This window comes from Pseudonaja textilis, chromosome Z (genome assembly GCF_049901715.1).
Source record: "Pseudonaja textilis isolate UNSWEBS1 chromosome Z, rPseTex1.2, whole genome shotgun sequence".
NCBI lineage: Eukaryota > Metazoa > Chordata > Lepidosauria > Squamata > Elapidae > Pseudonaja > Pseudonaja textilis.
In genome coordinates, this window is record NC_142008.1 from 4,525,142 (window position 1) to 4,541,143 (window position 16,002).

General features: G+C 41.1%; 1 protein-coding gene and 1 long non-coding RNA gene across 2 annotated transcripts in view; one reads left to right on the top strand and one right to left on the bottom strand.

The window, feature by feature from the left end:
• The window catches only part of OXSR1 (oxidative stress responsive kinase 1), a 92,254-nt gene that overhangs the window by 61,256 nt on the left and 14,996 nt on the right, over positions 1-16,002 (top strand). Inside the window, exons 6-13 of the mRNA XM_087917549.1 lie at positions 76-185; positions 4,046-4,147; positions 6,120-6,253; positions 8,965-9,013; positions 9,918-9,983; positions 11,749-11,871; positions 13,821-13,856; positions 15,404-15,565. Coding sequence (XP_087773675.1) covers positions 76-185; positions 4,046-4,147; positions 6,120-6,253; positions 8,965-9,013; positions 9,918-9,983; positions 11,749-11,871; positions 13,821-13,856; positions 15,404-15,565 — 782 coding nt within the window. The remainder of the gene's footprint in view (positions 1-75; positions 186-4,045; positions 4,148-6,119; positions 6,254-8,964; positions 9,014-9,917; positions 9,984-11,748; positions 11,872-13,820; positions 13,857-15,403; positions 15,566-16,002) is intronic.
• Positions 9,292-11,784, bottom strand: LOC148123896 (uncharacterized). Its single transcript, XR_015740316.1, has 2 exons — positions 11,661-11,784; positions 9,292-9,592 (listed from the first exon to the last, which is right to left on the bottom strand). It is a non-coding gene; the product is annotated as an uncharacterized LOC148123896 (long non-coding RNA).

Here is a 16,002-nt window from a genome sequence, read left to right on the forward strand (position 1 = left end):
TTTTGCTTTGAAAAAAAGATGCACAAGAGAGAATGCTTCCTTTTTAACCCCTTCTTTTTGTGTTTTGGCGTTCAGATTTTGGCGTAAGTGCTTTTCTAGCTACTGGTGGGGACATTACACGAAACAAAGTGAGGAAAACCTTTGTTGGCACCCCTTGCTGGATGGCCCCCGAAGTGATGGAGCAGGTAAGGATAAATTGGAACAGGCTTTCATTGAGCATTGACATTTCAAATACAAGTAGTCCTCAACTTATAACCTCAATTGGGACTAGAACCTTTGTTGCAAAGCAAGTTGGTTGCTAAGCGAGCTCCTGATTTTGCAACCTTTTCTCCCCCCACAGTTGTTAAGTGAATCACAGCAGATAAGCAAATCACCCAGTTGTTAAGTGAATCTGGCTTCTCCTGTTGATTTCGCTTGTCAGAAGGTCACAAAAGGGGATCTATGACCCTGGAACATGCAACTGTCATAAGTACATGCCGGTTGCCAAGCATTCTAATTTTGACCACAGAGATGCTGCAACGTTCATAAGTGTAAAAATGGCCATAAGTCACTTTTTTCCATGCCATTGTGACTTCAAACAGTCATTAAATGAACTATTATACGTTGAGGACTATCTATAAAGCTCTCCAGAACACTTATCTGCCCAAGAAACAACTTTTACTTTATTGAGAATGAGTTTCCTTCGAAAGCATTCCTTTACATTGTTCCAGATATATTACTTCCTAGTCTTCCAGTGATGGCAGAAACAATCATCCATTGACCATTGTGAAGGCCAGGGCAGGGGTGGGATTAAGCCGTGAAACTGCCCGAGAAGGGGAAGGCTATTGTTTAAGCATTAACTTGTTGACCTGAGTGCATGTCACATCTTACTTAGTTAACGAAGTATTGCCTCAGTTCATGTCAGTGTCTGTGGATGCAAGAGGGGGCAGAAACAGCTGGAATGCGAAGAGGCAGAAGCCAGTTTAAAATGGAGGTGTAAACGCCACCATTCAAATGAGAAGGGATGAATGGAACAGAAGTTGCTTTCAGAGGTTGTAGGAGTTTCATCACTGGAAGCTTTCAAGAAGAGACTGGACCGCCACCTGTCAGAAAAGGTATAGGGTGTTAGCTAACCTTTCCGGCACTGAGTGCCCAAAGTGTGCCTGTGCGCCAACCCCCAAAATGCAATGTGTGCACGTCCCCTGTGCATGCGCCCCCTCATATGCTCAGCAGAGACCTGAAGATCAGCTGGATGTGGGAGGCAGATGCGCAGCTCTTGCACGCTTGCCATAGGTTCACCATCACGAGTACAGGGTCTCCTGCTTGGGTGGGGGGGTGGACTAATGACCTACAACTCTCTTTTTCTAACCTAAGAATACTGTACAGGTAGTCCTCAATTCACGACCATGATTGAGCACAACATTTTTTTCCCATTTTGTTCTTTTTAGTTTTACTATATAAAGAAAGAGCAACTATTTCAATGTCTATATAAACAGTGTGTTTGTCTGGTTACAACAACAACAACAACAACAACAACAACAATAATTTAATAATAATAATAATAATCATCATCATCATCATCATCATATAACAGTATTTTCTCCACAACATTTCTGTTGCTAAACAAGACAATGCTAAGTTAATTTTGCTCAATTTATGGCCTTTCTCACCATAGTAGTTAAGTGAATTGCTGCAGTTGTTGAGTCAGTCACATGGTTGTTAAGTGAATCTGGCTTCCCTGTTGACTTTGCTTGTTTAGAAGGTCGCCTAAACGTAAGGATAGTCCTTGACTTGCAGTAGTTCATTTAGTGACCATCCGGGGTAACATGAGTCAGTTGCCAAGTATCTGAATTTTGATTGCGTGACCTTGGGCTGCAACATGAAAAACGTTCGTAAGTCACTTTTTTCAGTGCCGCTGTAACTTTGAACAGTCATTAAACTAACTGCTGTAAGTTGAGGACTAGCTGTAGTCCAGAGAAGCAGAGGATTTCTCATGGTGAAGGATACCGCTTGAGTGAACAAAAGAAGAGGCCTTCTTTGCAGACCTCTTCGCATTCGGAAGAGCACAGCCTTGCTAAACACCAAACTATAGTAAAGAGAGAAACCTTGAATGGATTCTGATTTCAAAAATGAGTGTCTTCTCTCATTTCTTCCAGGAGGAGAATGGAGCCCTAGACCATCATGGCAATTCAGGTAGTCCTCAACTTATGACGGGCTGCTTAGTGACCCTTCAAAGTTATGATGGACCCCCCCCCTCAAAAAGATACTTATGACCCAATTCAGATGGCCATCACACACACACACACACACACACACACACAGTTTTGTGACTGCATTTCCGGTGCTCAGCAACCAGCCTACATTTATGTTGTTTGCCGCATTCTGCAACTGTGACCTGACCATGATTTATGGCATTTTTTTTTTCTTCAAAAATTGGCATTTCCAATTTTCAGCAAAAAAAACCCATAGCAAGCCAAAAAAAAAAAAAAAAAGTTTGCTTAACAATCACAGATTCATGTCTATGGAGATTCTCAGTCATTTAGGATGTGGTTGTTCCAAAGGTGATTTTTTCAAGAGGCAACTGGACTTTCAGAAAGTCCAGTTGCCTCTTCAAAAATCATCTTTGGAACAATCTCAGATTCACTAACCATGGTGATTTGCTTAGTAGCTACTACAAAACAGGTTGTGCAGTTGTCCCATTTCACCACCATCATGGTCTTAAGTTGAGGACTACCTGTGGTCCAGCTTTCTCAGTTGGATACTTTCTGTATGTACAGATACTCGTTGATTTAACAACGGTTCATTTAGTGGCCGCTCAAAGTTAGAACAGCACTGAAAAATGGCACTGACCATTTTTTTTACCCTTATGAGCATTACAGAATCCCCATGGTCATGTGATCCAAATTCAGATGCTTGGCAACTGACTCGTGTTTATGATGGTTCCAGCGTCCCCGGGATCATGCGATCCCCTTTTGCGATCTTCTGACAAGCAAAGTCAATGGAGAAATCATATTCACTTAACATTCATGCGACTAATTTAACAACTGCAGGGATTCACTTAACAATTGTGGCAAAAAAAAGTTTGTAACATGGGGCAAAAGTTACTTAATAAATATCTCGCTTAACAACAGAAATGCGTGGCTCAGTTGTGGTCGTAAGTTGAGAACTACATGTATTGGACCATAATTCTCATTGGCTGAGGTCACAGAGGTGCTAAGTGTCCAGTCATTCCAGAAAGTTAGACAGCTTTGGAGAACCAATCATGGGCTGTAATGAATCAGGCTGGGCCAAGAGAGAAGCGTATTTCAGACAATCATTCATGGTACCTTGCAACGAAGTTGGATTTAGAATATAATGCATGCACTAAGCGGGGGGTTGAAAAGCTGTGTGAATTTTCCAACCATCATTATGAACTTAACTACTACTGTCACTCACTCACTATGTATCTTAACTATTTCTGTGGGCATCAGCCCTGGAATTTGTTCAGGAAGTATGGCGGTGTGACTTTTTAATAAAGTTAGTTTGTAATCATAATTACCTTTATAATAAAGATAAGTCTTTGGTTCTTGGTTCCTCTGTGTTCAGAATGGAAATAATATTGACGTTTGTGGTCATGTGACATCTCATTTTGCAACTGTTTCATTTAATGACTGAAATTCTGGTCCCCATTGTGACGTTGAGGATTTGAATTCTGGGAAACTAACATCTCTTTGCTTTGGAAGAATTGCTTCAATTTCAAGAGCAATTCTGAGTTAACAAGACAGCAGAATTCAGCGATATTGGCAAAAGAAATGATTTCCCAATACATCCAAGGGTTAGTTTATTCCTCTCATTTGGATAAAGTCTTTGTGATATTTTCACTCTTGTGAAGAAGAATACAAGTTATGCTATTTTTTCAGGAGTTGGATGAGAAATTAGAAGTCTATTTTAGGTGCCAAATCACAAATGAATGCCAAGAAGGGATTGGTGAAGGAAGGTTAGCACCCAGTATGATTCAGGCGAGACACGCATGGAGTTACTATAATAGAAAAGCCAGTTTTGAAATGAACTTTTCTTAACAATGCAGGTTCGAGGGTATGACTTCAAAGCAGATATTTGGAGTTTTGGAATTACAGCCATTGAATTGGCCACCGGAGCTGCTCCTTATCACAAATACCCACCCATGAAGGTAAGTTACAGCAGGGGTCCTCAACCACCGGTCCCCGGACCGATACCGGTCCGTGGATCATTTTTTACCAGGCCGCAAAGCTTGGGCGCCGCCATCTTGTTTCAACAGCGCTTCCGGGTTTTCGGTTGCTTCCGGGTTTTGGGTTGGAAAGTGCTTCCGGTTTTTCAGTTGGAAAGTGGCGTTTGGGTGCTCGCACCTTAGTTTCTTTGAATGAAGAGCCGTCCCAATGGCGGTGGAGTCTCACGTTACTCAGATACCGGTCCGTGGAAGAATAAATAATCGTGAAACCGGTCCCTGGTTCAAAAAAGGTTGGGGGCCACTGAGTTATAGATTTACCAGTTTAAAGAATCAGTTTGACAGGAAGAGCATGCACACAGTCTGAAAAATTGGATTGACCCTCTTAGAAAACGGTGTGTCTGAAAAGTTGGCATGTCCTCCTTCTGAAAATATGCAAGGAAGCTTGAGAACTGGTTGGACGCTTGAGCATATAACAGAAGACAAAATCATGGGGTTAGAATGCAGAACAAGCACCGCCATTCCAAGATAAAAATAGCTAAGAGTCCTCAATATAATGTTGAAAAGTTTTCCCTTTAAAACAAGGCTACCCAACCCTGTTTAGAACTGGGCTACGCAAGCAGCGGGTGAGCGAGCGTGTGCGTGCAAATCCACGTGTGTGAGTGGTGTGCATATGTACCTGCTGCTTGTGCAAATGGAACTGCATTTGTGTGGAACCATCCCCTCTCCCTACCCCACCCCCTGCTACCACCCCCACCATTCTGCAAAGCTGGAAAAGACTGCTGCTCTTTAAAAAAAGGTGCTTTTGGAGTGCTTTGCCTGTTGACGTGCTGCATACCTTTGACTTTCCCTATCCTTCTTGATTTTGTCATTTTAAAACTTTTAAAATCTTTCTGTCTTCTGAACCCTGGTTTCAGACACTTCCAAACACAAAAAATAACAAAGACAGGGTTGAAATTTTTTTTCCTTGGCATTCTTGTCACCAGAAATGGGTTACCCTGGCCTCCTCCTACTATAACCAACAGAGAGAGACTGGCCCAAAGTCGCCCAGCTGGTCTTCTGTTCATGGAGGACTAGAACTCACACGCTCCTAACTTCTAATCCAGGGACTTCCCTCTGGTCCTCCAATTGGCTAAGGCAGGAGTGGAACGTATGATCCCCTACTTCTCTTAAACTACTTCTTTAGTGTCTCAGAACAGAGATAAGCGAAGGCCTCTTTCATCCATCTTCTCACTAAATTCCAGAGCAACAATCATAACACCACTGAACCGGTAGTCCTTGACTTGCCACCATTTGTTTATTGATGGTTACAGTGGCACAGAATAAAGTGACTTATGACCAATTTTCACACAACTGTTGCAACAACGATCACACGATTAAGATTCAGTCACTTGGCAGCTGGCATGCATTGAGGACCATTGCAATGTACCAGTGTTATGTGAGCACCATTTGTAACCTTCCCAGCCATTTTCTGACAAGCAATCAATGGCAAAGCCAGATTCATTTAACAACCACTGAACAACTGCAGTGATTCTCACAACAACTATGGCAAAAAAAGGATGTAAAATGGGCAAGACTCATTTAACAACTTGCCTTAGCAATTTTGAGCTAAGTTGCATTCGTAATTCGAAGAGTACTTGTGTGGAATTTTGTCCTCCATTGTAGACTTTCTATAAAATAGGAACACCACAATCGTTGGGGTACATGGAAGCTGTTTTGCCTCTTAGAGCCCTTCCCTAATGATGGTGGAAACAGGGCAGGTGAGATTTATTCTCTTCACAGTTGTTGCTGTTGCTTGTAAAGAACTGATAGTTATCCATCGGGTGCTCTTTGGGCCAAAGAACAGCTAGATCTCAAGCAGTTTTCAAGCACATTCATGTTTTTCATCATGATATCTTTTTGTTTGCCAATTCAAAATGTTCCTCAATGTTTCTAATGGAAGCCATTTTTTTTCCAGGTCTTAATGTTGACACTACAAAATGACCCCCCCTCCTTGGAAACTGGGGTTCAAGACAAGGAGATGCTTAAAAAATATGGGAAGTCATTTAGGAAAATGATTTCATTGTGCCTGCAGAAAGACCCAGAGAAAAGGTAATAACGCCGGACCATCTGAACTTCCTCCTTCTATCCCCCTCCCTCTTTTAAATAAATTATTTATATGACTTACATCTCCCTTTTCTGCCAACGGACACATATAGATGCACACATGTTGCCACACGTGAACATACATGCACAAATTTAAAATCTAATTCCGGTAGCCTCGACTTAAAATAGTTCATCCAGTGACCATTCAGAGTTAAAATACCACTGAAAAATGTGTTTTATGATGATTTTTCACATCTATGACTATTGCAGCATCCCCATGATCACGTGATTTAACATCATATACTTGATAACTGATCATGGTTATGACACTTGCAGCATCTTTTGGTCATGGGATCACATTTTGTGACCTGACAAAGTCAGTAGAGAAACCAGATTTGCTTAACATCCATGTCACCGCTACCCTGCTAAGTAGCTACAATAGGGAAATAGGAGGCAAATGAAGATAGAGCTGGATGTTTGATAGCTTATCCAGTTTTAATTGCCATGACATAAAAAAGATGTTGAGACTCTAAAAAGAGTGCAGAGAAGAACGCCAAAGATGATTAGGGGACTGGAGGCTAAAACATACGAAGAATGGTTGCAGGAACTGGATATGTCTAGTTTAATGAAAAGAAAGATTCGGGATGACAGGATAGCATTCTTCCAATATTTGAGGAGCTGCCACAAGGAAGAGGGGGGGTGTCAACTTATTCTCCAAAGCACCAGAAGGCAAGATAAGAAACAACGGCTGGAAATAGTCCAGGAGAGAACTAACCTAGAACTAAGGAGAAATTTCCCGATAGTGAGAACAATTAACCAGGGGAACGACTTGCCTCCGGAAGTCGTGGGTGCTTCATCACTAGAGGTTTTAGAAGAGATTGGACAACCATTTGTCTGAAATGGGGTGGAGTTTCCTGCTTGAGCAGGGGGTTGGACTAGAAGACCTCCAAGGTCCCATCCCACTCTGTTATTCATTAGGCTGTGCTGTATGCAGTTGAAAGGTTAACGTCATCTTACAATTCACGCCACATTTAAAAGCTACTGCAGAATTTCTCTGGCTTTGTGGAATAGGATTTTCTGAGGGCATTTTTGTAACCCGTTCAAGCGCTTTTTGTTGCGTCCAGTTCCGTGAGCCAGTGATTGTGGGTAAGAAGTTTAGGGAGATTTTTCAGAGTAAGCTAGGTCAGGAAGCAAAGGCCACAAGATAATACTGGAATTCTATGTTAACAATCCAAGCCAGTGTTTTTTTCACCCTTGACTCGCATGAAGCTGTGTGAACTTCACCTCGCAGAATTCTCCAGCCAATACAAATTTGTATATTTGAAGTTCACACAGCTTCAAATGGCCAAGATTGAGAAACATATTAGGCTATAATAGAAGAGAATATTTATAGCTCAGAGCTAAACTAAGGCTGAACAGCAGACTAGCGCTGATAGTGTTATGTGGTTGGGTAATGAAACGTCTGCAAGAAAATATCCAAGTTCAAAATATCCACGATTGAAATATTGAAACTTGATAGCATTTCCCTGTTCCCCCCTCTTATCCCCCAAAAAATTCAGGAAGGAGAGGTTTTGAGGTTTCTTTCTCCTTCCTGTTTTTCTGGAGTAAGACCATGTTTTGCTAATAACTAATCTCCAAATCATCATCTCTACTACAAAGCACATTTAAGTACAATCATCTGGATACAGGTAGTCCTCAACTTATAACAGTTCATTTAGTTACTGTTCAAAGTTACAATGGCACTGAAAAATGTGACCGGTGACCATCTTTCACACTTTACGACCATTGCACCATCCCCATGGTCATGTGACGCTTGGCAACTGACTCGTATTTATGGCAGTTGTACTACCTGTGATCATCTTTTGAAAACTTCTGAGAAGCAAAAGTCAATAGGGAAGCCAGATTTACTTAACAACAGTGTTATTAACTTAACCATTGCAGTGATTCATTTAACAACGGAAAGGAAAGATCATAAAACGGGGCAAAACTCGGTTAACAAATTTCTCACTCAGCAACAGAAACTAGGGGCTCAATTGTGGTTGTAAGTTGAGGACTATGGATACAGAAATTCAAAAAGGGGAAGTAGATGCCACAAGCAAAGAACTCGGAGGATTATTGAGTGGGAAAGCACTAAGACAAACAAACAGTAGGATTGGCCTTTGGAACTTCTTGCCACAGGATATTGCATCATGTCCACTGATTACTGCCTTGTTGATGTTTTAGCAAATGTTAGTTTTTAATGTTTGTTCACCTCTGGTTCAGATTTTCTGAAAACTGATGTTAAGAAGTAAAGTGAGGTATCTTTTATGAAATCAGTCTGGACCATGTGATTAACCAGAATAAAACAAACTAGAGCATTGTTCTAATAGCAAAACCCATCATAACTTGCTTTAGGTAAAATTCTGCGCAAGCACATAAAATAAGAATGTGAATATTAGGCAGGAAATGTTTATCTTCCTATTGTTGAGTGATCACACAGTTTGTTTATGGTCTCACTTTGCCAAAAACTACCATTTTTTTTTTATCCAAAATTAATATTTTATTTGTTTCTTTTTTTTCTCTAATATGTGAATTGAAATGTACAACCTGTGAAAAGCGACATCTGTTCTGATCTGAGTTCTTATTGTGGGTGATTCTCCTATATGAATTAGAAAGGCTTTTTAAAAATTCCTGCAATATACCATAGTCTTAAGAAACTCCTTTTTTTCTGTCCATAGACCTACAGCAGCTGAACTTCTAAGACACAAATTTTTCCAGAAAGCAAAGGTAGGAGGATCAAGTATTTTTTATCAGGACAACCTGGTCTACCCAATTATGGGACGGAGCATACTGCTCCGCTTTCGAATCCCAGAAGGGTATGGCCAGCTGATGAGAGCTAAATAGCTTGAAATAGATCTATACTAGTCTCCCTTTATTTCTTTGTTGGTAAAACATAAATTCAACACAAAGGTAGGATCCTTGATTGATGCAGTCATCTGCCAACTTGGATGTTGGAGAAATGTATTTATAGACAAGGAATAATCTTAGTAGTTTTTTTTTATATATACATTTCTGTAAGTTATCCACAGTCACTTGATAGTGAGATGGGCGACTTATACATTTAATGATTTATCAGGGATTTCCCCCAATTTCTATTCACCCAACGACACCTTTGCTTCTCCTTTAAGATCTATTCTGATTTTGCCACCCACAGAAATGGTAATCCTTTAAGTGTGAAACTGTTTGTGTGGCTTGATTCTCTGTTGTTCACCCTGGTTCTTTTTTTGCCAGATTGACTGCTTAATCACTCCGGATACAACTGCCTTATGGTTCAGTTTTGCTCAGCTTTAGTTTTTACTATGGTACCTAGTGGAAAAAGAAAATAAAAAAATATCTTAGCATTTGTCCAGTGACGGAGCATGTTACAACTCACCTGGAGACTGTTACTCTTTAATACATTGCTTTCTTAGCTCTTATATCAGAGGCAATTTTATTCAATGTCGTATAACTAACACTTTTTTCCCTCTCTCTCTCTCTCTCTTTGTCTCTTTCCCTCCTTCACAAAAAGCTTTAGAGGAGTATGCAGTTTGAGTGCAGTGGAGTTGGGTGGCTGATCAGTTCACTGAATAACAATAAACTGTAGCTTTTGAAGAGCAGATTGCAAGAACTGATGGTTTCGTTCCTTTTGCAGAATAAAGAATTTTTACAAGAAAAAATGTTGCAGAGAGCCCCAACTATCACTGAAAGAGCCAGGAAGGTACAAATTAAAGTGGAAATCTGCATAAAAATGGTTCTGTAAGATTTCTCGCATCTTCTCTTAATGTGTAGCTTGCCTGCAGCCTGAGAAACAGGAAAAATAATTCTGGCTGAGTTCACACATCTTAAAGAAACTTAGTTCCTCCTGCTTTAAAAGTAGCTAGCCAGCATCCTTGGTAGGTATATAGTTATATCTAAGCTGACATGGCAGCTTTGTCTTTCTGGTAACAAACCAGACAATTGAGCTAAAAACCAAAACATTGGTTTCTGTTTTTGTAACTTGTTAGGTAAACTGCAAACATTCAGTATTCTTCCAAAGGGAAGGAGGAGAGGGGATGGTCCCGTGTGAGTGGCAGATAAGGATGCACACATAGTCCCATTTGCACAACTGGTGGGCATGCATGCGCATTGCTCACACAAAAGGGAGCATGCATACGCCCTCACCTACTGCTCGTGCAGGTGGGGAGGTTCTTGCGCAAGACTCACCCACCACCTTATCAGTACAGAACGGCCCAAGGCCCATAGTGGGCCACAGCCCGACCCCTGCTGAATGGCAAATGATGAAACGGTTACATAAATAATAACTCAGTGTTCCTTTGTTTGTTTTGTTGCGTGACTGAATTTGCTGGCAGATCGGATGACGGACTGCCTGTGGATATATAAGTACATCGTTTATTGCAAAGACTAAAATATTCCAACCGTATATAAATTAGTTTTAAACTTAGGCTGTGACTATTGATGGCTTTTTCAATGTCATTTTGTTTCCTCCTCTTTCTGCTTACTTGGATGGAAAGGATATATATATATCTCCTTATATATATATATATATAAGGATATATCAATGCTTTTATAGTCATATTGATTTCTGGATGCATAGTTATGTCAGGTGCAGCATTTCTATTTTCGTTTCTGTACAAGATAGCAAAAATGGTAACAAATGCATCTTTTGGGTTTATCAACGTCTTACAGAAGATGCAATTAGGCTGTACAGGTAGTCCTTGACTGTTTGAAGTTACAAACCTCGTCCTTGCAATTGTTACAATGTCTCCACAGCCACATGAGCAAAATTTGGGCGTTTGGCAACAAGCATGCAAAGGTAGTCCTCAATTTACGAACACAGTTGAGCCCAAAATTAATGTTGCTAAGTGAGACATTTATTAAGTGAGTTCTGCCCCATTTCACAACCTTTCTTGCCGCGGTTGTTAAGTGAGTCACTGCAGTTGTGAAGTTAGTAACCAGGTTGTTAAGTGAATCTGGCTTCCCCGTTGACTTTGCTTGTCAGAAGGTCGCAAAAGCTGATTCCCATGACCTTGGGGCACAACAATGGTCATAAATATGAACCAATTGCCAATTTTGACAACATGATCATGGGGGGTGCTACAGTGGTCCTAAGTGTGAAAAATGGTCATAAGTCCGTGCTGGAACTTTTCAGTGCTGTTGTAATTTTGAACGGTCACTTAATGAACTGTTTTAAGTTGAGGACTACCTGTATTTGCAATTATTATGACATCTCAGGGTCATGCGATCATCATTTACGATCTTTCCATGGAGCTTCCAATAAGCAAAGTCAATGGAAGAAGCTGGAGTCACTTAATGATCATGTGATTTGCTTAACAACCATGGCAAAAACAAAGATCATAAAATCAGGTGTGTCTCAGTTAACGACCACAGTGCTTACCAACAGTTGTTCCCAAGGGCTACCACCTGTAGAACCCTGAGCAGAACTGCCTTGTTACACATCTAGTCTTGCTGTTGTTGGAGTGCAGGTCAGGAGAGTCCCGGGTTCCAGCGGACGACTTCATAAGACTGAAGATGGCGGCTGGGAATGGAGCGATGATGAACTAGATGAAGAAAGCGAAGAGGGCAAAGCGGCAATTTCACAGCACAGGGTGGGAGTCAATTTCACTTTTATTATTAAAAGTACAGATTAAAAGTACAGATCCTCACTAAATTCATGCCTCGTATGAGATGTCCTTGGTGCTCTCTGAGCTTGGCTGTTTTCTTGCAGACATTTCATTACCCAACTAGGTAACATCATCAGTATTAAAAGTGCAAACCCCATTCCTGACTAGCCCGGATGATGTTATCTAATTGGGTCATGAAGCCTGTGCAAGAAAACCAGGTTCAGAGAGCATCAAAGACTCCATAGTTCTTGCTGCTGTTCTCCTGGCCCTCTTTCTCCCCCTCCTTTTTCTCCTCCCCCTCCTTCCTAGCACTGATATTATCCTAGTTGGGTAATGAAATGTTTGCAGGAAAACAGCCAAGCTTAGAGAGCTCCCATGACTCCATCGTTCTCCTCCTCCCCACCCCCCTCTCCACAAAATCTATTCCCTTGTAGCACTGATGATATCACCTAGTTGGGTCATGAAACGTCTGCAAGCTCAGAAACCACCCCTCATTTCAACCCTGAACTACAAATATTTTCCTTTATTGATGCTTTGTATTAGTCTCTTGCTGGTCTACATTTCTGGCAATAGGAACAGTTAGAAACTGGAGGCAGAAATTATGCTAATTACACATTTTACAGACTCATCTTCTGAGTTATCTGTTGTTTTCAATGATTGAGTCTAATTGCTGTAATGTTTTAATATATTTAATATTGCTTTCCTATTTCTGTCATATTTTATCTCACTTACGTTTATATTTGTGCTTGTATGCATAACGTGCTTTATTAGTGTTGTATATCAGTGATTGCATAAACTCTGTAGATGTCATAGTAGGCTAAATAAACATGTATTTGGGTCTAATACTTTTGCCAGTACAAAATACTGGCCATCCTCCATTATGGAGATGCATGAAAACATTTTTACTGCTCTAAATATTTTTTGTAAATCTACTGTGCTAACCTTTCCTATTTGATGCAATCTAGGACCAAAATGAAAGTTATTTTGAGAAATCGGGTTGCAGAGAATTGCAATGTCCAAACTTTGCTGTGGGTTAGTTATCAGGATGTTGTGCATATTACATACACAGATTTTTTTCCTCATGAAATATGTTTTGGGATTTCTTTTTCCTCAGTAGAGGTGCTTCTGACCCTGAAATCTTCTAAAGGCAGCTGCCTCTTTTTTAAAAAAAGAAGAAGACTGATTTCTGTTTAGTATTCATAGACATGGCACACTTAACTTGCAAACTCATAATTAATTATTAAAATTATTAATTATTGAAAGCAGTCAGTAAGCCAGTTTATCTCTTTAAGCCCAACTCCCTCTTTATTTCCTGTATCTAAAGCTGTCAGAACTCAACACTTTGAATCTCTTCTTGCCTCAGGAAGAAATAATGGATTTAAAACGCTTTTGCTCGCAGGAGGATATTCCTTTGTAAGGGTGTCTGGTGATTGTGCTCTGCTCAGGACTTTACCATATGAAATTAAAATTTAGTAAAAGTGATTGAGATACTGTATTACACCCCAGTAGATTCCGTTTGTTGGCATCCACAGGATGAGTTCCAGAAAAGGCAAGATGGTGATCACATTAATGCCATGGAGGTCCATTGTTTATGTCAATTGAACATAAAAAACGAGCAGGCTCATTGTACAATCCCACTGCTTCAGCTACTAAATTTAAAATTATTACCATATTGCCTACACCTTTCCAGCTTTCAGTAAAAAATAATAATAATCTGTATATCAGAGTTATTAGCAACCTCATCTATCTTCAGGTAACACGATTTTCCAGAATAAAGTATATTAACCCCCCTGCAATTCAGTGACACTTTGACATTCACCGATTTCCGAGGCAGGTGAATAGCTTAGGTTGTTTCTGTCTCCTTCAAAATATATTAAGCTTGTCATAAAAACTGGATTGTATGCTAATCACAAGTCTCTTTTTCTCTCTTTTAGTCTCCCAGAGTGAAAGAATCCTTACAGAACTCTGAGGTAAATTGTGAATCATAATATTACATAATATTAGAGATCTGCACTAAATCAGAGGTTCCCCATCTTGGCAAGTTGAAGATGCATGGATTTCCTGGCCGGCTGGGAGATTGCGAGAATTAAAATCCACGTGTTGTAAAGTTGCCAAGTTTGGGAACCCCTGCATCTGTTTGTGTAACAGAATAACTCGGAGCTGAATTTTTTCAAAATTGATCAATTGTGTGCCATTAAATTGTCATCAAAGTGTAAGCAACCACATAAGAACTTTTCCAGAATGATCTGTCTCTAACTTGGTTCTTCAGATCTTTCTTTCCAGGGTGACCCTATTGCTGATGAATCTACCTGCCTTGCTGTTGTTTTCCTTCCTTCCTTCCTTCCTTCCTTCCTTCCTTCCTTCCTTCCTTCCTTCCTTCCTTCCTTCCTTCCTTCCCTCCCTCCCTCCCTCCCCTCCCTCCCTCCTTTTCCAGCATTATAGACATCTCTAGAGAGAGGCAGCTTTGCATTCGTTGGTGGATCATGTGCCAGCAAATCAGGGTTGACTCTTAGTGGCCACATAGGTAGATGTTATTCAAGATGTTCTATTCCCAGTTTGGTGTTTCAGACATTCCAGAGATGCACCATGGCTGCTTTAAGCATGTAAAAATGCAAGTAGAAAAATAGGGACCACTTTGCGGGGAAGGGAACAGCGTTCCGTGCGCCCTCTGCGTTTAGTCATGCCGGCCATATGACCACGGAGATGTCTTTGGCCAGTGCTGACTCTTCAGCTTTGTGATGGAGGTGAGCACCGCCCCCTAGAGCCAGAAATGACTAGCATGTATGTGCGAGGGGAACCTTTACCTTACTGTTGTTTATCCTGTTTTTTTTCCTTCCTCTTTCTTCCTTTCTTCCTGTCCTCCCCAGTAGGATGGGTTTTTCAAAAGAGCTGGGCTCTTCGATGCGTAGCCATCTCTTAAGGATGCTTCACTGATTTTCTGGGACATTGCAGAGGGTTGCAAAAGTGATCTCTTTGGATTCTGTGGTTCGGTGATAATGCCCACACTTTTGCTGGTTGTACAAATGCTGTTCGGACATCAGATTTGTTGATATTTTTTTTTTCAGATAGCTGGTGAAGATCCATCATTTACAGCTAGTCCTCGATTTACAACAGCTCTTTTAGTGCCCATTCAAAGTTACAACAGCACTGAAAAAAAGTGATTGTAACTGGTTTTCACACTACAACCCCTGCAGCATCTCCATGGTCATGTAGTCAAAACTCATGTTTATGGCGGTTGCTGTGTCCCGGGGTCATGTGATCCCATTTTGCAACCTTCTGACGAAGTTGATGGGGAAGACGGATTCACTTAATGACCGTGTGACCAACTTAACTTCAGCGCAGTGATTCACTTCGTAACTGTAGCAAGAAAAGTCGTAAAATGGGGCAAAGCTCACTTAACAAATGTTTTGCTTACGACAGAAATTTTGGGCTCAATTGTGGTCGTAAGTTGAGGACTGCCTGTACTGCGCTGTTGTATTTTGTTTGTTTGTTTGTTCATGCATTCATTTTGTTACAGCTGTTTCCATCCTCTGAGCCAACCGGCCCTTTGCTCAACCTCCAAGACCAGCCTGCTGCTCAACTACCTCAGCCTGCAGGTCAAGTTCCTGTACAACCTCCTGTTTCTGCCTCCGGTCCAGCTTCTCAGACCCCAGCAGCAGCAGCTCCTTCAGCAGCACAGGTAAGGCCCAGTGGGGAGGCTTAGACGACAACGGATAAAGTCTTTCCCTGTCCGGTCATATCCAATTCTAGGGGGCAGTGCTCACCTCCATTGGTTAGCTGAGGGAGCCAGCATTGTCTGAAGGCGCTTCTTCCATGGTCATGTGGCCAGCGTGGCTCTATCCCGAGGCACACTGAATGCTGTTAACCTTCCCATCGAAGTGGTACCTATTTATCTACTCTCATCTGCATGCTTTCAAACTGCTAGATCGGCAGAAGCTGGGACAAGTAATCGGAGCTCAGCCCATGAGCCATGGTGCCTTAAAGACTTAATGGCTTCCCAAATGAAAGGGAAAACTGGTTTCAAATCTGCTGAAGGGATTTCTTCTAAATAACTCCAAGCTTCCATTTATTTAGAAAACATTTCAGGTAGTCCCTGACTTAAAATCGGTCGCTTAA